We start from the raw sequence: 23,950 nt of genomic DNA, 5'->3' as shown, positions 1-23,950 counted from the left end.
TCCGTACCATCAATATATTTTGGTAATTTAATACAAAATTAAATATATTTTTGTTCTTTATTTTTCGATAAATTCTAAAATTAGTTTATTTCAAAATTTTAAATTAATTTAATTTTTTATCTCTCGAAATATACGAATTTTGTTAAGTCTCCGATAATATTAACTACTGAACTCACATCCGTAATTTAAAAAAATGGACCCAGATCAATAATATTATAAAGAAATTAATTCTTTTTGTTAAATTAACATACGTTTCATTTAATTTAAATGGAGGGACAAAGAAAGAACACTATTCCCTCCTATTCCTTCCTGCTTATTTATGTCAAGCGAGGTCACATACACTCCCTTATTTGCACACACGCGATTAAAATATTATATTTGCTTTACACGCTTCAAATATTTAAATGCACCATTTGTTACAAAAACCTTTTTATTATTTTCAGAATTTATCACACTTTTAACTTTACTCTGCTACTTTTCTTTTATCACACTCTGTAGTATGCTTAAGACCAGAAAAATTAAGATAATAATGATTATTTAAAATTAAAAGAGTTATATTTTTTAAGAAAGCAATTTACTGAAGTAGTATATATATATATATATATATATATATATATATATATATATATATATATATATATATATATATATATAAGAACTGTGAACACAAGCTCTACATTTCCAAGAGAAAATCTAGGTCTAGTTTCTCTGCGCTTCTCTTTTTTTAAGTGCTTTTTACGATCACTCTCAATTATTCTTGACATCTTTTTCATCGGATCCTAATACCATGAGGAAGGATGTTGCTACAGCTTCTAATGGTAAAATCATTCATAATCATAACTTCTTGTACTTTTGTCTCTCTTCCGTTAATGTTAAGTGTGTTCAATTATGTAATTAATATTAAGTTATATAATTTAACATAAATTATAGCGTGTCAAACACTACAAAATATTTATCTAAAATAAAAGTTACTTTTAAACTTATACTTTTGTAGATATGATTTGTACAATAAAGATTAACAAAGAATATAAATAGAATACTCGTGTTGTCCTTAAAAACAAACATACGTTGTTTTAGGAATAAAAAACTCAGAATAAATATTTAAATAACAACTAAATAAGTTTTACACGCTTCAAATATTAAAATGCACCAATTCTAAATATTTTAAGTTGTCAGGTAAGTAGACCATAGATACATAAGAATAACAGAAACAAGTCATTGATAACCTGCATTTCCAAGGGAAAATCTTGGTCTAGTTTCACTGCGCTTCTCTTCTTCTATGTGCTTTTCACGATCGCTCTGAATTTCCCTTGTCATCTTTTTCATCTAACCCTAATACCAAGATGGAGGATGTTGCTACTGCTTCTAATGGTAAAATCATTCATAATTATAAATTCTTGTACTTCTGTTTTCCTTCTGCAATTTTGTCCCTCTTCAGTTAATGCTAGTGTGTTCAATAAGGTAATGTTAAACATATCTTGCTCTGATTATGTTATGCATTAAATTTGTCCCATGATGTGTTTTTATAACACTTGATTATGAAATTGGAATTTGTATTCTCTTGTAACATATGTTGCTGCAGAGGATAGAGAAAACATGTTCCTCACATTAGCAGTTGAAGAAGCATACAAAGGGGTTGAAAGTGGCGACGGTTACCCATACGGCGCAGTTATTGTTCGAAATGATGAAATAGTTGCGAGCTGTCATAACATGGTTGTGAGAAACACTGATCCCAGTGCCCATGCTGAGATTACTGCTATAAGACAGGTTTAGTTAACAATTTGTTTTCTTTTCTGTCTTGAATTTCATTGCTAAAAGGGCATCATTATGCATCTTGAATATGTATAATCAATTAACCCATTTTGGATATTATGATATCATGATGTGTAGGCTTGTCGAAAGCTGAATCAAGTTGAACTTTCTGAGTGTGAAATCTATGCTTCTTGTGAGCCTTGTCCAATGTGCTTTGGTGCAATTCTTTTTTCCAAAATCAAGGTGCACACTACTCATATTTTCCCCTCTCCAATTGTTTGTATATGAAATTGGTGATAATACTCATTCTGCTGTGGTACAGAAAGTGGTTTATGGAGCAAGTGCAGAAGCTGCTGTGGCTGTTGGACTTGAAAGTAACATTGCTGATGCACTGATGGACGATAACTTTTATGAGAAGGTCAACTTGGAGATCAAAAAGGCTCAAGGTAGTATTGCTGTAATTGCAGAACAAGTATTTGAGAATACCAAAGACAAGTTTGTTCTGCCTTGACTTGCTTATTCATCTCATCATGTTACGGTTGTTCAATATATTTTAAGTGATTTTAAAATATAAAAAAATAAAAAAATAAAAAAATAGAAAATCACTGATCATAAAAAAAAATTGTCAAATTGTTAAAAAAACATTTTCTTAAATATATTATAGTTTGTATGTGGGTCCAATGATGGACCGCTCTATTTGTTGATTGTTGCTCCCACTTTTCTATTTGTTGCCCCTTTATTTGGACTTGCTCGTAAGACTTTTGTATTCTCCCTTATTATCAATGAAGTACATTTTCCTGTAATAAAATATTTTCATGTTAAAATTACAAGGGTGAGCTAAAGTTCAAGAAAACTTGTAATAGTCATTTGGTTTCTACAAGTCATGCCAATAGTCCACAAAGAAAAGCATTCAAACAAGTGTAAGAAAGAGAAAAACTTAATCTAATAATAATAAAATTTTAATATACATCTTTCATCCTTTAAACTTTAATATATATTAGATGATGATAAAAAAATCATGCCAATTACATTAAATTATTATATTATAATAAATAAAATTTATTTATAAAATTATAGTGATAAAATTACACAAATGATAATAAGTTACATTTCAAATATGTATATTCTCATCTCATTCACATATCCATAATCAATTTAAGAAGTCGAATATTTCTCATACTCATATTTAATTAATACAAGACTTTTTTGTCAGAACATGAATGAGTTCAGACAATATACGCATGAGTAAATTTATTTATCATCTTAATCAAAATTGAATAAGATATCTATGATCTTCTTTAATCAACCCAACAGTATATGCAAGTGGCGTAATAATAAATGCAATCAGTAATTATATCAGGTAATATAATAATTTCTAAAAGTAATAACAATAATTAATATAATAACTATTTAAAAAATATTAACAATAATTAATATAACTATTTATGAAATTAGTAACAATAATAAATATAACTATTTATAAAATTAATAACAATAATTGGTATAAATATTTATAAACATAATAACAATAGTTAATATAACTATTTAAAATATAATAACAATAATTAATATAAACTATTCATAAAAATAATAACAATATGCCATATAAATATTTATAAAATTAATAACAACAATTAATATAACTATTTATAAACATAATAACAATAGTTAAGATAAGTAATTAATATTAATATGTGTATGTAGAAAACGAAATGTGAGGGTTGCACTTGTGTACCTTTTAACAGAGTGTGCATGGTGCTCTGGATCAAGTCACGGGCTTAGGACGCTGCACACACGCTATTCCCCACAGCGCTGTTCAACACCACCCCAGATGCATGTTGAAGGTTACATCCTTTGGACAATAGCTCCATGCATTAAAATGAGCGGTAGTTGTAAGAAAACAATAACTGTTTATGTCCCTTACGCAATGTATGCGATTGCTCTCTTTAAGTCCATTTGTGAGCACGAAATTCATGCTTTGACCGTGTTCTTTTACAGCGATATAGTATGAAATATGAACGCGAATTTGTGGGATGGAGAGTTTAGTTCATCCGCCTAAAATTAAGGTGATTTGGATATATTTTGTATAACATTACGAAATTATGTGAGTTGTTTTACTTATCGTGTTGTTTAATTTGTTCAAAGATGAGTGGTGGTGTTACTTCACTGTAATAAAAGAAACAAATGTGGGGTGTGTGTGAAATGAATGCACCAATGTGTAGTGTGGGCTTATGAGTAGTGTAGAGAAATGATGTTGTGGTGGGTGGTGGGGGAGGAAGGTGGTCGTGGTGGGGTGTGGTGGAGGAACATGGTGGTGGAGGTGGGCTCATGGAAGGATGCGCACCGGTTACATAATCAGTGCGGTGCATTGTGTATGTGTGATAGTAGTTACTTGTACAAATAAGAAAATGACACTGGTTACGTGTGTTGTTTTTTTTTTCTTAACTTTTTTTGTATAACTTTGTTTAAAATTTAATTGTATAACTTTTTTTTTGATTTAATTGTATAAATTTTTTACATTCATAAAAATTTAAATTTTTTTATTTTAAAATTTCATATAATTTTAATATTTTTTTAATTCATATTAATTATTTGTACTTATTTTTGTAACATTAAATTACAAAATCATTCTCTTTTTTTCATCAAGAATATTTTGATAACTTTCTAACCCTATCTATTTTAACATTCTCCCCCAAATCTATACCCCAACGAACACATCCTTTGGAGGTATAGATTTTGGGAAGAATGTCAAAATGTATTTGTGTGGATTTAAGTGAATGAATTTGTGTGTGATTTTTAGTGGATTTAGAGGGTAAAATGAGTGGATTTGGAGATAAGTTTTATAAGAGTGAGTGAGAGATTTGATTGATGTAATAAATAAAATAAATTGTAAAAATAAATAGAATTAGAAAGTTACCAAAATACTCTTGATGGACAAGAGAATGATTTTGTAATTTTATGTTACAAAAATAATTAATACGAATTAAAAACACAAACACAGTTAAAAAAAAAATCAAAACACACAGGTGTCACTCTTCATTTTGCACAGGCACCGGTTACATAACCGGTAATTACGTAACCGGTGCCACACACACTGCACCGCATCAGTTATATAACCGGTGCACACCCCCTTCAATCAGTCTTCCTCCACCACCATCTTCCTCCAACACATATACCATCTTCCTTCCCCACCACATCCCTGTGTCTTCCTGCACTCACAAACCCACACCACACACCAACACCAGTGCATTCACTCGTGCAAAATGCAATTACAGAACACCACCACACGGTGCTTCAAGACACACACACCACTTATGTTCTTACGATAAAATAAGACCACCAAGAGTTAATCTCGTAATGTTATCCATAATACACTTAAATCAGCTTCCTTTTAAATGGATGGAATAAACGCTTTTTCTTACAAATCCATACCCGCAAATCAATACATATACTCTGAAAAGAACAAAATGTCAAGAATCTGTCTTCACCGATACACATAAACAATATCATCGTCTCAAAGAAACACTCCATTAATCCTATGCAGCACTGGCGTGCAAAATATGATAAGATGTATATTCACTTTGGTCGAGAAAAGATAATAAGACCGAGTTTTTTATGTCCCTTCCACAATCAGGCCGTTGACATCTTCATTAAAGGCTTACCTCATGTTTCGGACCAGTCTACGTACCTGTAAACCACTTAAAATGCAGGGTGTGATATAATCAAAATTATTCTTTTAAAATTAAATTAATTAGTAATTAATATCCTGTAATTAAATTAATCAAATGTATATAATTAAGTTATTAAATATTCTGTAATTATAGTGTGCATAATTAATTACATACCTTTATTTAGATTATATTGTTACTTATATATATATATATATATATATATATATATATATATTTATCTTCTATAGATAAAAAGAAAACATTCAAATAATTTTTCTTTTGTGAGATCACAATACATTATGTGAATGCATTTGTTTCTTCCGCACAGATGTTGAAGAGGACAGCATTGACAATGTTGATATTAAATGATTTGATTCTTCCTCTTCCACTAACTATTGCTTATACTATTCATCCTTCAATAATGCCAAATCGTATCTAAGAAGTTATTTAAAGATAGGTAGGAGTGCACATATATTTATCTTGTGTTGTGGAGCATACACCTTGTTACGTTTTTACATTTCCTTCATCGCAGAAAGTGTCATAAGAATTCGTACATATACTCAATTATTTTATCCTTCATTTAAAAAATATGTTAATAATCTATACATTCAGTTTAAATTATATAAACCCAAAATTTACTACTTTTGGAAAAAAAAAAATTAAAGTCGTAATCATTCAACACAACTTCCAATTTTTGTTTTAAAAAAGTAAGAAGTCCTCTTCTCTTTTGATGACTTTAGTTCAATCAGTGAAACTGTTATCATGGAGCACGACTTCTTTGTGTTAGTCGTCCTCTTTGAACACGAGTTACTAAAAGTTTGTAATTTTTTTCAAACCTACCCATTTACGTAATTTTTCATATAAAATTACACCGGTTTTCATAAAAAAAAAAAGAAATCAATGATAATGGGTGTGAATATAAGGATTATAATGAGTGTGGATCTAAGGATGATAACGAAGTCAAGTATGTATATTGTTGATTCGTTATCCATTCTATTAAAAAAACGTTGTTCCATTACTTGTCATGTTACTTGTTGTGTATATGTCAAAAAATACTATCCACATATATTTATATTTTATTTCTTAATGTTTTAAACAAATATATTTAAATAGAAATTTTAAAAATATAAATTTAAATAAAAAATAATTTTGAAGTATAATTCAAAATAAATAACTCAATAAAGTATCAATATAAATAAATTTGGTCTTTTTAAAAGATAAATTTAAATGATTTATGTTGAAATATAAATTTTAAAAATCAATCTGTTATAAAATAACTTCAATTTTGTAGATTTAGATAAAAAAAAATATAAATATCAAAGTCAAATTTTAAGCGATTCTTAATATCTCTTTCAATAATAATTTTATTTTGATTATTTAAATTAATAAATACCCAACTAAAAGTCCCTAAGAATTGTTAGTGAGTAATGAATATATGCTCCTGAGATACTTTGACATTCGTACCATCAATATGCAAGTAATTTAATATTAGTGCATCATTACTAGAATATTTATTTAGTATTCATGACAAATTTTATTTACAAATATTTGGAAGTTCAAATTTTTTTAATCCTGACATGCATCCATAAAGTAAAGAAGGATATTTAATCAATGTTAAATGGTGTGGTCTTTTGTGAGAATGAAGTTGAGAAAAATAATTAGCAGATGAATTTAAGTAGATTTAAAAGTAAAATTTTTATATTTTTTTAAAGAGGTTTAAAGATAAAATTAAATGAATTTGAAAGAAAAGCTTACAATGATTGAACCGATGTGATAAATAAATAAATAAATAATAGATAATAAATAAAAATTATCAAATTTCTCTTGTTAAAAATAATATAAAATAATTTATTGAGTTAAAATTATTCTTTTAAAAAAAGTTGTTATCCAATAATTTTATAAAAATTAATAATAATTGTTATTTATTAGTTTGTAAAAAAATTAATAATAGTAATTTTTAAAGATCGGAGAATCATATATTTATCATCAAATGAAAATCCTTTAATTATTTCAGAGTTATTTTCTAGTATGTAATTTTCATTTAACATTCTCATTAATGTAATTAATTAGTTAGCACTTCTTTCATTAGCTACTAATATTTTTTTTTATGTTGGAAAAAATATAACTATATTACAATGGTTAAAATTAATTTTTTATTTTAAAACTAATATATAATAATTTTTGGATTTGTTAAAATTAATTTTTAAACATGTTCATAATAGTTTTGAAAAAAAGAATATAGTTAAAGTAAAAAAATAATACAATGTATTTGGTGTAAAAAAGAATATTAAATATTATTTTTATTAACAATAATAGTAATGTTAATTATTATTATTATTAATTATTATTATTAATATTATCTATTATTATTATTAATTATTGTTATTAATTATTAATATTATTTTTATTATAATTATTATTATTTTGTCTTCACATAGAACCTCAACCATCTGCACATGAAAATAATGTTGCAGCAGGGACAATATAATAAATATACAACTTTCACCTTCAAATCTCCTCTTCGGTGTGAGTTGCAAATTCATATCATCCTGCGGATCTTTTTTCCTCGATCTGCTCAAATAATTGTAAGTGAATACAAAAAGCAAATTCACTACATTTGCAACACTATGCGGAGATTAATATGAGGGAGAATGAAATCATAAATTTAAGTGAATCACAGGGTGAGGTGTGTGTTATTTTTTTTAGAGATTTGAGAGGGAAATTGAGTAAATTTAGAGATAAAGTTTGTAAAAATTTATGAGTGATCTGAATGATGGGATAGATAGAAAATAAAGTTTTAATAAATTAAAATGTAAGATCATAATTTTGCCCTTATAGTTAAAATTAATATATTTTAATTATTATTATTATTATTATTGTGACATCTCATTTTATAGATAAATTTATAATAAATAAAGCATCGCATAATTATAATACTACAAAGCACGAGACATAAAGTATAAATGGTTGGTCATTACAGTTATGATAGTTATCCCAAATATACGGAAAGGGGAAAAAAATTTCAAAGACACAACACGATGCCATGAACATAATTTAAACAGAATAATTTAAATCTAGGAGTTTGCTCACATAGTAAGAAATTACAAGATAACATTGTTCTTCAAAAGGGGCTCAATAGTGAGCCAAAATCCAACACAAGGGCTAGACTACACAGCAACATCCTCATCTGCATGGTGACCCCTAGGAGTTTCCACATCTGCTCACACTAAAAAATTGGTGATCATTGCAAAAAGGAAAAGTTATATGAAAAACATAACACAGAGAGAAAGGGTAAGTTAGAAATAAAAAGATATTTTTATCATACAATTGAGTAGGTCATTTCTTAAGCAGATTATAAACAAATCATTTAGTAAGCATACATACGGTGCATGTAATGGCAACCATGCAAGACCTCTGACTCAATTATCTGCATAAATATAAAAAGATCAGATTCACTAAATGTTGGCATTTGTGATGACCTCTACTGCTCTGCAGAGTCATTGCCAATGAGTTTCACCCTACCACGCGCAAGGTTAGCCCATGATCATCTAGAGCCATTATCCTGCTAAAGACTAGGACCTCCTACTACTCTTGCTACTTGAATCAGTTTGCTCTATGTGAGACTGACTGATTCTTTAGAGTTTCAGGATGCAACCTTGCTTGAATCCTTATCTAATTATATATACACTACAAAACCAGCATGAAGTCTCGTCGAGAAACTCATGGAATTACGTCTAGTTCATACCACAACCACATGTTATCTCAAGCATTATATTCTCATGCCAATGAACAACCAACCAGCCAATTCATGTTTCATTTCATGCCAAACACAACATATAACAGTATTATCACATTGCATAAAACATACATACTTCATACTATAGAAAAAATAAACGAATTAATCATGGAGACATCACCCAATTCAGAGAAAAAAACAACATTAAAGCACGTCCATGCACCAATTTCGCTCAAGCTAGGAGTCCTCGCTCAAGCGACAGAGTGATCTCGCTTAAGCTAGGCATGCTAGCTTGAGCGAGAGCTCGAATAGTGAGCACGACAGGTTTTTACGAATTCTCGCTTAAGCGAGACCTTCTCGCCTGAGCGAGATTACTTGTCACTCAACGGAAGCTCACCGCCTAAGCGACAACTCGAGCAGAAACAAGAAGTGAGTTTCTGTCACTCTCGCTTAGGCGAGACTTGCTTGCTTGGGCGAGAATATCAAGTTTCACCACTGTTCACGCATGCAAGCCAGATTCAAACAATACCAAGCAACATTCAGTTTATTTTCATACCCACACAAACATCAAACATGCATCTCAACCATGAAACAGAACTTAAAACATGCAATATTTATAAGAATCTTTAAACCCTAGCTTCCCTTATCTTTAAATTGAAATCTGACTTAAAGAACCTGACCAGGACCTATAACAACTTAAGGAGCTGAAATGTAAACACAGACAGAAAGTGAGATCCCAATGAGCCCTCATGACATAACCTAAAGCATCTGAACTGGAAAAGGAGAATAATATGAAAGCTTGAGCTAAACTTACTTGGACGAAGAGTGCCTAGTAGGTTCGGAGGAGAAACTCTCTTTTGGAGAAAAAAGAGAGGGTAAGTGAACTGCCTTTGGAGTGGGGTGGAATAAAATATGAATGGGCAACCGGAAGTTTCTGAGGACAAAGGCACCGACTATGGGTCCTCTAGTAAAGGTAGATCCAAACGTTTTACTTTACATTTTAGCATGAAACCAATTCATTATTTTCTGAAATGTATGGATCGATTCCATTTTATCTCTTGCTTTTACTCATTATCCACAAAAACAGAACAGGTTCAATGGAGAGATAATATTGTAAAAAGTTCTTTCTTTCCACCAAATCTCTTCCCATCAACGAGATTGAGCTCATCCAACAAATTAGCTTTTTCTCCCGCTTTGCTGGTTTACCAATAATATAAAATTTTATTACCATTGTTATATATATATATATATATATATATATATATATATATATATATATATATATATATATATATATATATTATCAGCCAGTATATTCATTATGTTTTTCATTTCCAGTGTCATTTTTTATTTTAAATTTTAATTACAAATATATCATTTTTTTTAATTTCTTTCCTATTTCTAAATATTTGTATTATAACATCTAAAACTAACTTCTTTCATTTATTTTGTCGGTTTCCTGCATAATTATGTAAAACCGTAATAAATAGAAAACAAATTGATCGTTTTGTAATATAAAGAAAATAATTGTAAGAAAATAAAAACAAAAAATGGAAAATAGTAAGAAAAACTAAATTTCTATGAAAGCAAATGAAAAAAAAAAAAAAAGTAGGAAAGAGGTGAAAAACGGTGTTGGAGTTAAGCAATGGATCCATCCAGTGAAGCAAATTTAGATTGCGTGTAAGGCTTTTGGTGGGTGACTCCAAAACTAGATGGGATGATAAAACTAACATTTTAGTCCTTTCCTTTCTCCGTGTCTTCCCTTCTCTTCCTATTTCTATATTCCCTCCTTTTCTTCTTCTCTTCCTCAGATCCCTTTACCATCATGGACGACACTACTTCTGCTGCTAATGCCACTGCCAATGGTAAGATTCTTCATGATTATAGCCTTTTGCTTCTTCCACTGTTTCCCTTATCATGCTTAGTAATTAAAGATAGACCCAACAGATCCTCCTTTCATTGGGGATAACATAAAACCAGATTAAGTGTTTACATTAGTCAAAACATTAGTCAAGGAAGCTGCTTTCTGTAATCTAAGAGCCAGGAACAGGACTTAACCAATTTCAAAGGCAAAACACAATCCAATTTTTCTAATCCAAATTTCAAACGTGTTCAATTCAGTTAATACAAGAGGTGGGGTGTATGCATAAGCTGAAATATTCTTAAGAAAATTGACCCCAAGTCTTGTTAAGTTGTGATTTTTGAAGTATACTTAGATTTAGCTACTCAGGAGGAGTCACGGGCTTCTCACTTGTATGTGTGCTTTAATAATATATAAACAAATGAGTATTTTGTTTTCCAAATCAGTTTTCTTACTCGCCTTTTTCTTCAGTACCTGTCCGTTCTAAAGTCCATTTTTCTTATTGAACATTAGAGATTTTAGTATAATAACGCTCTTTGTTGGTTTTGCTTCTATAGATGGAAGGATCTGACTGTTTGATACTGGCTTTTTTATATATAGTGTTGGAAGTCAAAGATGAAACTATTTCTGTTGCTTCTGCATTTCCTGGTCATCAAGAAGGTATGAAACTATTTCTGTTGCTACTCCCTAGCTCCTTTCTGCTCTTTTTTTTTTCCGAACATTATATTCTCTTGGTATACCAGCTGTACAGGATAGAGACCACAAATTCCTAACAAAGGCAGTTGAAGAAGCATATAAGGGAGTTGAATGTGGCGATGGAGGCCCTTTTGGTGCTGTTGTTGTTCGGAATGATGAAATAGTTGTAAGCTGTCATAACATGGTTTTAAGAAACACTGATCCAACTGCCCATGCTGAGGTTACTGCTATAAGAGAGGTTTCTTATTCTTTTCATTTAGAATTTTCTTCATTTTTGAAATCTGAGGTTTATAGCATGAATCAAGAGTGGTGGATGAAACAAACATCAGGGAATTGCAACCTTGATATTATATTCTACCATTTGGCTTCCAATATGGGACTTGATTAAGTGAGGAGTTGATTGTACTATTCCTGAAGTTATTAGTCAGATTGAGTTCTTTCCTTGTCCATTCCTACGTTCATGAAGTGTGGCAAAAAATTGTTTAAACAGGCATCATGTTACTGGATGTGTATAACCTGGCGTATTAAACAAGATAAAGTTATAAGTGTTTTTCTTTTCTTTCCCAATTGAAGTATCAAAACAAATAACTTGTAGTTTGAGCATTCTTTAATGTTATATTGCAATAATCTATTATTTGCTCTAGCTGTCTCTGACATACTTGGATCTCAAACGTTTTGAAAACACCTTTTGATACCTTGAAGTTGTGAGTTGAAGTTGCTGAGAGTTTACATTGTTTGCTGTAACTTTAAAAGCAGGTCACTTGACTCCCTTCATCACAGTGTGTGTATGTGTGTGTGTATATATCTATATATATATAGTAGTCTATTATGTATGTAAGGGATTTGATTATTTTATATCCCGTACCACTTTTAACTTCTTGAACAAGGGTCTTTATGGAAACATATTTTTTGTGAACACTTAGGAGAGAGAAAAATGTGAAAGAAAATGATATCAACTTCTCCCTTAGTGAAAAATAGTTTATGCATGAACTAATTTTTAAGTTATTTTCTGTTAGCTTCTCCAAAATCTGTTTTTTAACTTATACTTAAGTTAATTTTAGCTTGTGGTCAATTAATTCCATTTTTTTCGTCTTATTTTTCTCTCCCCAAAGTGTTCATGAAGCAGTTTCTTCCAAACAAACTCCATATCACTTGTCTACTTATTTTCTTAATATACATCATTTAGGACCTCGTGTTGTATAACTGGCTATCATCTGTAGGCTTGTCAAAAGCTGAATCAAATTGAACTTGCTGACTGTGAAATCTATGCTTCTTGTGAGCCCTGTCCAATGTGCTTTGGTGCTATTCATCTTTCAAGAATAAAGGTGAGCCAACTACATCATTCATATTTTCCTCTCACCACATGTTTCAGTAGTTTTTTATTAAAATGATGCAATTGTTCATTCTGTTGGCATCGAACAGAGATTGGTTTACGGAGCTAAAGCAGAAGCTGCAATAGCAATTGGATTTGATGATTTCATTGCCGATGCACTGAGGGGCACGGGTTTTTATCAGAAGGCCCAGTTAGAGATAAAAAAAGCAGATGGTAGCGGTGCTGTTATTGCAGAACAAGTATTTGAGAAGACAAAAGAGAAGTTTACTCTGTACTGATTTGGTTTAGTTTTCTAATTAAAAGTGAACACAAGATACAATTGTTCAGGAAAAAATTCAATTTCTTACTATAACTACATTCATAAATTCAAGAAATACAAAGTTTACGTAACTTTATGAAGGCATTCATTAGTTCATTCATTCTGTTTGCTTAAGGCATTGCAGATGGCCATTTATATGTTAAATTTATGAATGATCTGTTTTCTTAAGGCGCTGCAAATGATTATAGATATGTTAACTTCATGAATGACATGTTTAATTATTGGAGACTTGCGTAGGAGGAGGTAAAGGTTGTTCAAAACAGATGACGAGGCGATTGGGCTTATAAATTAATGTACTGAATATACAAATGATGACAACCTATCATGCACAAGAATCTAAGCTTGTCATCTATATATTCCACAGATACATATAATTAAATTTCTTGTTTACCACAGACATTACAGAATTGATAGAGATATTACTATTCGTTGAAGTTGTTGGTGTTGGATAAAGCACAAGCTGTTTCTGCACATTCTGGAGAAGTTTTATCATACACCTCCTGTCTAGATCGCATTTCCTCCAATCTAGCCTTGATCTGATCCTGCAACAACTCCAACCTCTTCGAATACACCTCCAGCTCCAAAATCCCTCGTTTTCTCCATTGCTCATGATCCACTTCCTCAGGATATAGCGGCAATGGAATTGGCACCGACCCAGGAGGTGGCTCTTGGTTTACTTCCTCCAACATTTCCTTCAGCAATGGAGAGAAACAGGACCTCATGGTCTCCTCAATGAAGCCCTGTAGGCTGCTACCACCATTGTTATGTTCATTTGTTCTGTTCACATCTTCTGCATCATCTAGCCTTAACCGCTTTGGCACTCTCTCGTCTATTTCATCAAAGTTGTCAAGTTGATCAATCTTCACCTTAACGTTGCCACCAAGGTAACGACTTTCAGGAGTGCGTCCTGACGCATCACCATCCAAAGACTCTTGGTCTAATAGGATATCAGTGTCATTGCCCCAAATCTTGTTTGAAATTTCGAAAATGGCCTGTTCCTGGAGGTTCCTAAAGGGAACCTCCTTGTTCAAAGCCAATTTGTGCTTCCTCTTTAGTCTACGCAGCTTCTCAACAAGCTGATTCCTGTTGAAATCGACGTTCAGTTTTGGCCTCACGTGATCATACAACGAGGCTACGTCGTTTTGGAGGGTGGTGGTTGTCCTCCCATGCTGCTTAATGTAATCAAGGTATCCCTTTAGCAGTTCCTTCTCGTCCTGTTTCGTCCACAGCCTCTGATACTGTCTCACCATGCCCGAATACTTGTTGGAGCACTGCCCTTTTGAGCGTGTTACAAATGTGGTGGCAGTGGCGGTGGTGCCGGGAACCGTGCTTCTTTCATCGTCGGCCGGAAAGGCCACCGTCACGGCAGGGCTGGCACTGGGAACGGCGAGAGCAACGGGAATGGTGTCATCCACATCGCATGAGCTAAGATATTGGTCATTATCATCATCTTGTGTATTGAAGTTTTGTTGGTTTTGATTCTTAGTGTGATTATTATGAGTGTTAATGTCAAGGTTTTCTTCTTCTTCTTCGGACGAGGAGGAAGAAGGAGACAAGAACCAAGAAACCAACGGGGAAAGCATTTTTGAGACACCACACTTCCTTTTTCCGCATATTAGAGTATCAATGTAGCCGTTGGTTCGTTCATGGCATATGTGGATTTACTATCAATAGAATGAATGCCTATAACATCCACTCTAATAAGAGGAGAAATATCTTCCTGTATATTCTCATACGCATAATCCGAATTCAGCTGAAAAAACACATTATGAGTTTGCCACGCTTCCTTTTTAAAGGTTGTTAACTGAACCAATCAATTTACCTAAAATAAAACTTATGTTATTTCTATAAACTTACTTGAATTACTTGAATTACTTTCTTTTAGAATTTCTGCATATTTTTACAAAAACATATAATAAACAGGGATAACTGTAAATATGCATCGACTTGCTCTTTCATTCTCCTCATTTTTCTTTTCCTTTTCGGTTACGTCAATTATCATATTTGATGTCTTTTTGAATTACACCACTGATCTTCTGTTTTTCTACCTACATAACCCTAAAATGGGATGCATGCTTATCCTTGCCCAATAAAATGCGTGATAAGAATACTGTTGAAAAATCACGTGATTAATAATATATATAGTTGATTAATGGAAGAAATACCGGAAACAAATAGAATTGTAAAATGTAGTTTACAAATTTGTTATATGTTATAAAATATGCGTGTAATGGTGGTGGTGGTGACCACCGAGTGATTTTAACGTCCAAGTGGTTAAAGAACAAATATAAAGATACTACAAAAATGAAAATCCGTTAGAGCTTTTTCCAAAGACAATGACCAGTAGCGAAGGAAACTACTTTTAGGACAAGTTATGATTATGTTTTCCCACATTTCCTGTAATATATGGTGAGAAATGAAAAAGGTTTGGCACATATTTAACATGGGAGATTAACTATGAAGAGACATGCTTTTAGAGTTGTCTTGGCTCATTCATAAAATTTGGTCTCGTGGTCTTGATTAACATGGGTTGGAGTAAAAAAAATTCATAGAGTCAAAATGTTTTCCATTAAAAAAGCTTATAAGACCAAAATATTCACAAAAGTCTTGTAAGTCAAGGCAAACACATTGAATTTCTTTTTAAACATGAAAAAAATATTAATCTTTTTAATATATTTTATTACACCTTCTCTTTAAACTAGTTAGTCTCAAGCTTTGGTCTCAATAGACTTGTTTTGACCTTCAACTGAACCGATTAGGGTCAATCTACAACCCGGTCAGCCCATCTTGACCTTTAGTATAGGCAGTCCCATTTCGAACTTCAGCTTGGGTTGGTCTGAGTCGACCTTCGACCTAAGTCAAGCCATCTAGTCTTGACATTCGACCTGGCCAACCATCTCGACCTTCGATCTAGACCCACCTATTCCGACCTTTAGCTAATTATGGCATCGAATTCGGGTTGGGGTCAACTAGATTGAATTTCGATCGAGGCCGACTCATCTGAATTTGGTCAAATTTTGGCTGAGACCCACTGAGCAAAATTTGGCCAAATTTCGATTGCGGACGACTCGACTGATTGGGTAAATTTTCAACCAGGACTGACTCGACCGAAATTCAGTTGGGTTTAACTTGGCCAAAATTTGATCGAGACTGACTCGACCGAAATTTGGTTGGATTTGATTGAGTTAAAATTTCAGTCGAGGCGAAATCAACCGAAATTATGTCGGGACGGAGTCACCTGGATTTCGGTCAGAGCAGAGTTGCCTAAATTTTAGCCAGGATCAACTCAAACGAAATTCGACTGAGGTTATCTTGACCTTCAGCCCAAGACTGCTTATCTCGACCTTTGGCCTAAGCTGACACATCTTGATCTTTGACCTGGTCTCATCCTTCGATTCGTTTTGATATTCGGCCCGGGCTAGCCTGTCTCAACCATCTACCTAGGTCGTCCACTCTCAACCTTTAGGCTTGGCCAGCCTGTCCTGTTCTTCGGCCCAAGTCGACCTTTCTCGACCTTTGGCTAGGTCTGGTCTATCTAGTTTTGGGCCCATCTTAACCTTTGACCCGAGTTAGCCCATCTCAACCTTTGGTCTGAGTTAGCCTTTCTCAAATTTCTGTCTAAAACAATTTGTCTCAACATTTGGCCTAGGCCGACCCAAGATGACCCGACTCGATATATGACTCAAGTTAAAAGTATTGTCTTTAAGAGCTAGTTAAAGTCTTATAAAGAAACTAAACTCATCTTAGCTCTAACTCTAACCCACTTAAGAATGGACTTTGAAGACTTAAACTTTTTTATGACCCTTCAATTGAGGCCCCTTAAAAGAGTTTATTGAGGGATGAGCTAGGATTGATTCATGGATCATGATCAATGACGTTAATTTTTGTGACTGTATTAGAGAACGTTATACATTGACATTTGAATTGACACATTAATAAAAATATAAATTAGTTGAATCGTAAAGATTATATTTTTTCATATTAAAGTAAGAAAATCAAAATATATTAAAAGTTTGAGAGAAGAATGAATTTTAATTTTGCTTCAATTTTTCGAATATGACTCTGATAAGCAACAATAGAAATTTTCGAATAATAAAATAGCTTTTACTATTAGGATTAGAATTTGATGCTTGTACACCGTCAGTGTCATTCAATCAATCAAATCTAATTGACGCAGATTCATTTACATTATGTTAGTAAACTTAATATTTTTCGATTATTATGTAAAATATGTAAACTTAATATTCATTTACACTTTTATTATTCAATTATTATGGTATTAGGTCTAATATCGATTGGATTTGTATAATGCTGTTTGGATTGTTAAGTTTAATATTCCGACTTAGTAGAGCATAGATTTTTAATGTTAATAATTGAGTAACCTTTCAGGACACGTGAAGAATGATGAAATGAATGAGTACATTGAAGACAAGGTGTCAAGTTAAAGAGAGGTTTCAAATGGCAAGAAATTGAAGGAGTTGGAAGACAATGAACATAAAGAAAGCTTTGAACAGTAACACAAGTGATATACACTTTTTTCTGTTTTAGCTTATCGGGATTTTTCTCTCTTGACAAGAACAATCATAGTCAACCTTGAGAAACATCTGATATTTAGCCATTTTTTTTATATTAATTCAATTTATAATCTCAATATGTGTTACGGATAAAATAAACATTACGTTATATATATATATATATATATATATATATATATATATATATATATATATATATATATTATTTATTTATTATCATGCTTGATTTTATATATAATTTTATACAAAATAAATAATTTTAAGAAGGTAATAAATTTTGATAAATATAAGTACCATATTTATATATTAAATTAGATACATTTTTATGTATTTGACAAAGTTTGGATTATTTTCCTTTGATCCCACGTACCACATTTAAGAATATGATTTTAATTAAAAGAAAATAATGCAAGTTTAAAGAAACTACAAAAATAACCATGTCATATCAATTTGGTACAATTTTATTATGAGAAAATCATTCTAGCTCGATATAATTTTGATTTACTAAATTAGTGGTATCAAAATAACACATTTTCAATTAAAATTAAAAATAAAATTTATATTGTACTTAGGTCGTATTAAACTGATACGACTTCACTTGAATTTGTCAAAAACCATATCAAAGTACGATTTCTTTCACATTAAAATCATAGTAAACTAGAAAGACTTGCCATTTTTATAATTTTTTTAAAACTTACATCATTTTGATAATTTAAAAAAATAATGGTACCATTTTTGTGATTTTGCCAAGAAAGAGAGGTAGGGGGTATTTGGTAGTTGATTACGTGAACGGAACATGTGAATGGCTTGGGAAGGGAACAAATCTAAAAGCAGGAGTTTGAAGTTTCAACGTTCATCCCCACGCCAGCTGGATTTAGATAGAGATACACACTCAACCATTTCAAAATCATGGAATTCCTACCTTTTATCTTCTATAGCTTCTGTGGAATAAATACCCATCAAACTCCAAGGAACCATTTATTCTATAACCCAAATTCACAACTAAACTACTATTTTAAAATTTTAGGATACTTATTTTTCTATAATAATTAAATACTTTTTTATAATAAATTAAAGTTCCATATATGGATGAAATATTCTAAAATAAAAGAAGTATATAGTAAGGAAAAGAAATTAAATAATACAAAGAGAAAATAAAATAAAAAGGATATTTTAAGTTCAAAATATTCAAAAGGTAAATTTCTTTGCTAACTATGATGATAGCACACGAAATGCAAAACTGAGAAGAACATTAACCTTGAGAATATCTAATTATGAGAATCAAGAGGACTGAAATCTCACCCTATAAATTGATTATTTTAATTTGCAATAAAAGTACACCATTTTAATAAACTACAAATTCCTTTATTCCCACTATCAATCATAAACTATTATATCTATGTTCCTTTAAAAATTTTATTCTATATTTTATTGGCCATCATTCAATCAAATTATTTTAAAAAAGATTTATATTATAAAAATAATGCATCCCATATATATATATATATATATATATATATATATATATATATATATATATATATATATATATATATATATATATATATATATATATATATATATATATAATATTACCTCTAACAAGTATTGAGATATGCAATATAGTAAGTTAGAAACACGAAACTTTATTTTTAAGCAGCGAGAGAACAAAACTTCAAGGAAAATTTACAAGAATAACCATAATAGAAATATTTAGAAGATTAAAATCAAATAATAAATGTTTTTTATCGTAAAAAAATCACCATTTAATCATTAAAATAACAAATATAAAAAGATACTAACTTATATAATGAACAATAATTTCATAACATACATATCGCATTAATGATGAAATGTTAATACTTGCTATCTCAAAAATATCATAACAATATAAAAATTATTTGAATTGTTTGGTTGAGTTAAATATATTTTTAGTTCTAGGCGGGAATTTAAGTGTAACGGAAAGATGCAATTCTCCGATATTATATATATATATATATATATATATATATATAATATTTATATATTATTATATTATTTATATAATTTAGTTTTAAAAAGTTTTATTTAAATTTAAAAATCACGTTTTTTCTTTATGTTAGTCATTTATTTTGCTTTTTTATTTGATTTCTTTCTTTTTGGTATCTCTATCTACTTCTTTTTTCTCTATTTTTCTTTTCATTCCAATTTTTACCATCAATCTCTTATCATTTCCAAAATCAAACGGCATCACAGCAAAATTGAAGAGTTAAGGAATTTTGGACCGAACAAGTCTTTTTTTTGAGTAAATTCATTTTTTACCTTTTTTATTTTGAAACAATATATTTTCTTCTTGTATGTACGCTCTGGACATATCTTTATGATCATGCTCTAATTGTTAATCAAACTCTCTTTGTGTAGATAGAGCTATTTTAGCTTTTGAAGTTGTATAAGGGAAGAACAATATTAGGAATATACTTTAAGATAAGGGAAACTAATCATTTTTCTTAAAATATTGACTTTTGGTTTTGATATTTAATTTGCGGTATTCATAATTTTATATTTCCCTAAATAGGTGAGAGATGACAAATTTATATTCAAAAAATTATGATAAAGAATAGAAGAATTGATTCTTTTTTCAAGAGGAATGCTTGTCATGAAGATGAAATAAATGCATCTATATTATCTAAACTGGAGAAACTTCACGATAATCCAGAAGTTGAAGAAAATGAAAAACAACTCTCTAAAATTCCTAAGGTTATATATAATGAATTTGAAAATGCTTTAGAACGTGATCCGGAGAAACGTCTTCAAATTTTGTAATACCCACCAAATCAAATTGATGAGATACGAATGACTTATATAAAATGGGGTCCATATAAAATGTATCTAGAATATTATCTGTTGTCTAGTAAATATGGGTAGATGACCTGGCTCAAATATTTTCATTGTTACATGTAATTGAGTTGATTGTCATCAACATATTTTAACTTTTTTGAGTGTTTCTTTATAGGTTTTAAAAGTTTTTATAACAAGCATTATGATAATCTATATTGCAACAAACTTTAGTTATAATGTTCTTATTGAATTATTCAAGATTTTAAGTCATTGAAAGAAGATTGAGAAACAATATGACTAAATTTAACTTCTGCTTAATAAACTTTATGTTACACTTCATATATATTATTATATTTTTTTTATCATATAAGATTATTTTGAATAGAGAAAATAATTTTAGAAAATATTTCTTTTTATGTAAAAAGAATAATTTATATATAAAAAAATATAACTTGATCCTCTAAAATTTTGGTCCAATTCTGTTAGTGTTAGTCCTCAAGTAAAAATGAAATTAGATTTTGTCCAAGATGTGATGCATGTGGTATATGAATATATTTTTTTAATCTAATAACTTTTATAAATTTGTTAAACAAATATTTTACTGATAATTGAACCTAAATATCAAAACGTTCTAAATAATTCGAAATCATGCTAAAATATGTTTGATACATCAAAATCATTCAACACAATTAAATGAATTAAAATGAAAATATTTATTTATTTTTTAAATTTAAGAATTAAAATATTTTAAATTTAGAAGTGAATTAAAATATATAAATATAAGAAGTAAAAATATATTTAAGCTTGTAAAATTCATATGCATGTATGTTAAATATGAAATGAAAATTTGAGTGAGGAATGGGATAAAAAGAAAGTTGAGAAAAAAATAGTATTAAATTAAGCAATAAAGAAAATGAAGTGGGGCAAGTTGGTTGGTCCAGTACCTAATAAACCAGCTCCCAGATTCTCATTCTAATTCTTATTGGCAAGGAGTGAGTGAAAAAACAGTGACACCTTCGAAACAAAACAACCAAATCCCGTGAAAACAAGCAAGAAAGAAAGCACCCACTACGCCCTTCGCCTAACCAATTCAACTCCAATGCCCATGGCATCCGATCTAAACGACGCCGTTTTCCCTGAAGAAGATCTCGATGACGACGACGAAACACAAGAGGACGAAGAGGAGGAGGACGAAGACGACGACGTTTTAGACGATGAAGAAACCGAACCCTCTCACTCCGTCCTCGCAGCCATAACCCTGGCTGCCCCCGGTTCCGCCGTCTCCCAAACACTCGGCACCGCGTCAACTGCTATCGTTGTCGCCGATTCCTCGCCGAAGAGGCCGCGCACGGAGCAAGTCGAGGAGAAAAAGGCGCTGGACGATTCGCGGCGATTGTTCCAGCGTCTGTGGACGGACGAGGACGAAATTGGGCTCTTGCAGGGGTTTCTTGACTACACGGCGCAGCGAGGATCCTCTCACCACAACGACACCGCCTTGTTCTACGACCAGATCAAGTCGAAGCTTCAACTCGGTTTCAACAAGAACCAGCTCGTCGAGAAGCTCCGAAGGCTGAAGAAGAAGTACCGCAACGTCATCACCAAAATCAACGATGGCAAGGAATTCTCCTTCAAGAGCCCTCACGACAGGGCCACCTTCGAAATCTCGCGGAGGATCTGGAGCAACGCCGCTCCAATCACCGGTCCCGTCGAAGACGACGACGAAATCAACCCTAACCCTAATCCCAATCCCAACCCTAATTTCGGCCATTCGGCGAAGACGTCGCTCTCGCGGAAGCGGTCGCGGCCTCGATCGGAGAAGCGTGAGTTCCACGACGGTTCAGCGTTGAACAAGGATACTAATGGTATTGGCAATAGTAACAATAATAGCAACAAAGATAATGAAAATTATAACCACAAGCATAGCTTACAGGGCTTGATTGAAGAGACGGTGAGGAGTTGCGTGTCGCCGGTGTTGAAGGAGTTGGTGAATGGTGGCATGGGATTGGGAAGTGGTTTTGGTTTTGGGGGAAGAGGTTTTGGAGTTGGAGGAGGGTTTCCTTTGAATCCCTTGCAAATGCCAATGGCGTTGAGTTCATTGAATTTGGGCATTGGGGAAATGGTGACGGATGAGAAGTGGAGGAGGCAACAGATTTTGGAGCTGGAAGTGTATTCTAAGCGTTTGGAATTGGTGCAGAATGAGATCAAGGTTGCTCTCGAGGAGTTACGATCAGCCGGTGGAGGATGACTCAAAATAAATCAAAGCTTTTACGTGTTTATCCACCAATCCTTTTTAGGGTAGTTTACACACCTAGTAATTTATTTTTTTTCTTTTTTAGTAGTTTAGATTTTTGTTATTGCAGGCACCAGTTGTTTAATAAAGTGTTCTTGTTTTTCTTGTCTTCTGTAAAATCTTCTTCTACGCTTATTAATAATTTACATGTACAGATAGAGTAAGGGAATTGGCGCAACACTAGCTTCCTTGTACTTTGATGTGCTGTGAAGTATATGCAAAAGATTCACTATTTCTGTTAATTGCATGAAGTGTCTCGTGAGGTTTTGTGATTTCTGAGCTCTGGCATATTTGGGCACATATCCTTTTCAGGTATAAAAACTGAGGGTCCAATTGCATTGATTTTATATTTTTAATATGTTCAAATTATTAAATATACAAACAATAGAAGGGCCAGTTTAAAAAAGTTAGAAAGGATCAATTTCCACGTGATCATCTTATTCGAGAACCTTATCTTTCTCTTGGTATCATATCAGAGTGATCATTTGTGTATTTTGCTCTACATACTGGAAGTACTGAAAGTCGAAAATTTGAGATTGCAACGAAGAGCAATTTCTGTTGTCAGTTCCTAGTTAGTTAATTACTATTTGATTCTGGGAAAGGTGAACTGTTGAAGTGTGTGCTCTACATTTCTTCCTTTCCGTTATTTGGATTCTCTGGTTCAAGGAAAGAGGCTTGTGGGTCGAAAGACATTATATAGTGAGATTAATTCAATTATCGGATATCTCTCTTCATTTCTGAGCCCGTGCCTTCTTAATAGTTCAACTTTCAAATTCGAATTTCCTAAATATAATAATTTCAGTACCAAATTGACGACCACATGGCAAAAAGAATGTCAGGGAAACAAACAATATATAAAAATATAAAATATAATGCAGATTCAATACACTTGAAGTGTTGAAAAAAAGAGACAGTAAGAAACTGCTGTTCATAAAAAAGA

At 31.5% G+C, this 23,950-nt stretch overlaps 4 protein-coding genes and 1 long non-coding RNA gene across 8 annotated transcripts; 3 read left to right on the top strand and 2 right to left on the bottom strand.

The window, feature by feature from the left end:
• Window positions 1–681: 681 nt before the first annotated feature.
• On the top strand, window positions 682–2,555 carry LOC114190614 (guanosine deaminase-like). 3 transcript variants are annotated; one of them, XM_028079568.1, is made up of 4 exons: window positions 682–818; window positions 1,583–1,767; window positions 1,891–1,995; window positions 2,075–2,555. In XM_028079568.1, exons 1-4 carry the CDS (start codon window positions 788–790, stop codon window positions 2,261–2,263), a joined length of 510 nt encoding a protein of 169 aa, XP_027935369.1. In that variant the 5' UTR covers window positions 682–787; the 3' UTR covers window positions 2,264–2,555. The 3 variants fall into 3 exon arrangements, with proteins under 3 accessions (XP_027935369.1, XP_027935370.1, XP_027935371.1); XM_028079569.1 differs by lacking the exon at window positions 682–818 and adding an exon at window positions 1,144–1,371; XM_028079570.1 differs by lacking the exon at window positions 682–818 and adding an exon at window positions 1,166–1,461.
• A 5,816-nt stretch (window positions 2,556–8,371) lies between these two features.
• LOC114192623 lies at window positions 8,372–10,205 on the bottom strand. Its single transcript, XR_003606123.1, has 2 exons — window positions 9,974–10,205; window positions 8,372–8,640 (listed from the first exon to the last, which is right to left on the bottom strand). It is a non-coding gene; the product is annotated as an uncharacterized LOC114192623 (long non-coding RNA).
• Window positions 10,206–10,806: 601 nt separating this feature from the next.
• LOC114192268 (guanosine deaminase-like) lies at window positions 10,807–13,468 on the top strand. Of its 2 annotated transcripts, none has more exons than XM_028081930.1 (5): window positions 10,807–11,024; window positions 11,621–11,680; window positions 11,764–11,954; window positions 12,937–13,041; window positions 13,139–13,468. In XM_028081930.1, exons 1-5 carry the CDS (start codon window positions 10,985–10,987, stop codon window positions 13,325–13,327), a joined length of 585 nt encoding a protein of 194 aa, XP_027937731.1. In that variant the 5' UTR covers window positions 10,807–10,984; the 3' UTR covers window positions 13,328–13,468. The 2 variants fall into 2 exon arrangements, with proteins under 2 accessions (XP_027937731.1, XP_027937730.1); XM_028081929.1 differs by having other exon boundaries at window positions 10,812–11,024; window positions 11,578–11,680.
• Window positions 13,469–13,790: 322 nt separating this feature from the next.
• On the bottom strand, window positions 13,791–14,951 carry LOC114191345 (probable transcription factor At5g28040). The gene has a single exon (XM_028080515.1). The coding sequence runs from the start codon at window positions 14,949–14,951 to the stop codon at window positions 13,791–13,793; it is 1,161 nt and encodes a 386-aa protein (XP_027936316.1).
• Window positions 14,952–21,649: 6,698 nt separating this feature from the next.
• LOC114192319 (probable transcription factor At3g04930) lies at window positions 21,650–23,252 on the top strand. The gene has a single exon (XM_028082009.1). It carries the CDS (start codon window positions 21,820–21,822, stop codon window positions 22,963–22,965), a length of 1,146 nt encoding a protein of 381 aa, XP_027937810.1. The 5' UTR covers window positions 21,650–21,819; the 3' UTR covers window positions 22,966–23,252.
• Window positions 23,253–23,950: the final 698 nt, after the last annotated feature.

This window comes from Vigna unguiculata, chromosome 7 (assembly GCF_004118075.2).
Source record: "Vigna unguiculata cultivar IT97K-499-35 chromosome 7, ASM411807v1, whole genome shotgun sequence".
Classification (NCBI taxonomy): Eukaryota; Viridiplantae; Streptophyta; class Magnoliopsida; order Fabales; family Fabaceae; genus Vigna; species Vigna unguiculata.
The sequence above is the reverse complement of the archived record's forward strand: the minus strand, read 5'-3'. Positions and strand labels throughout refer to the sequence as shown.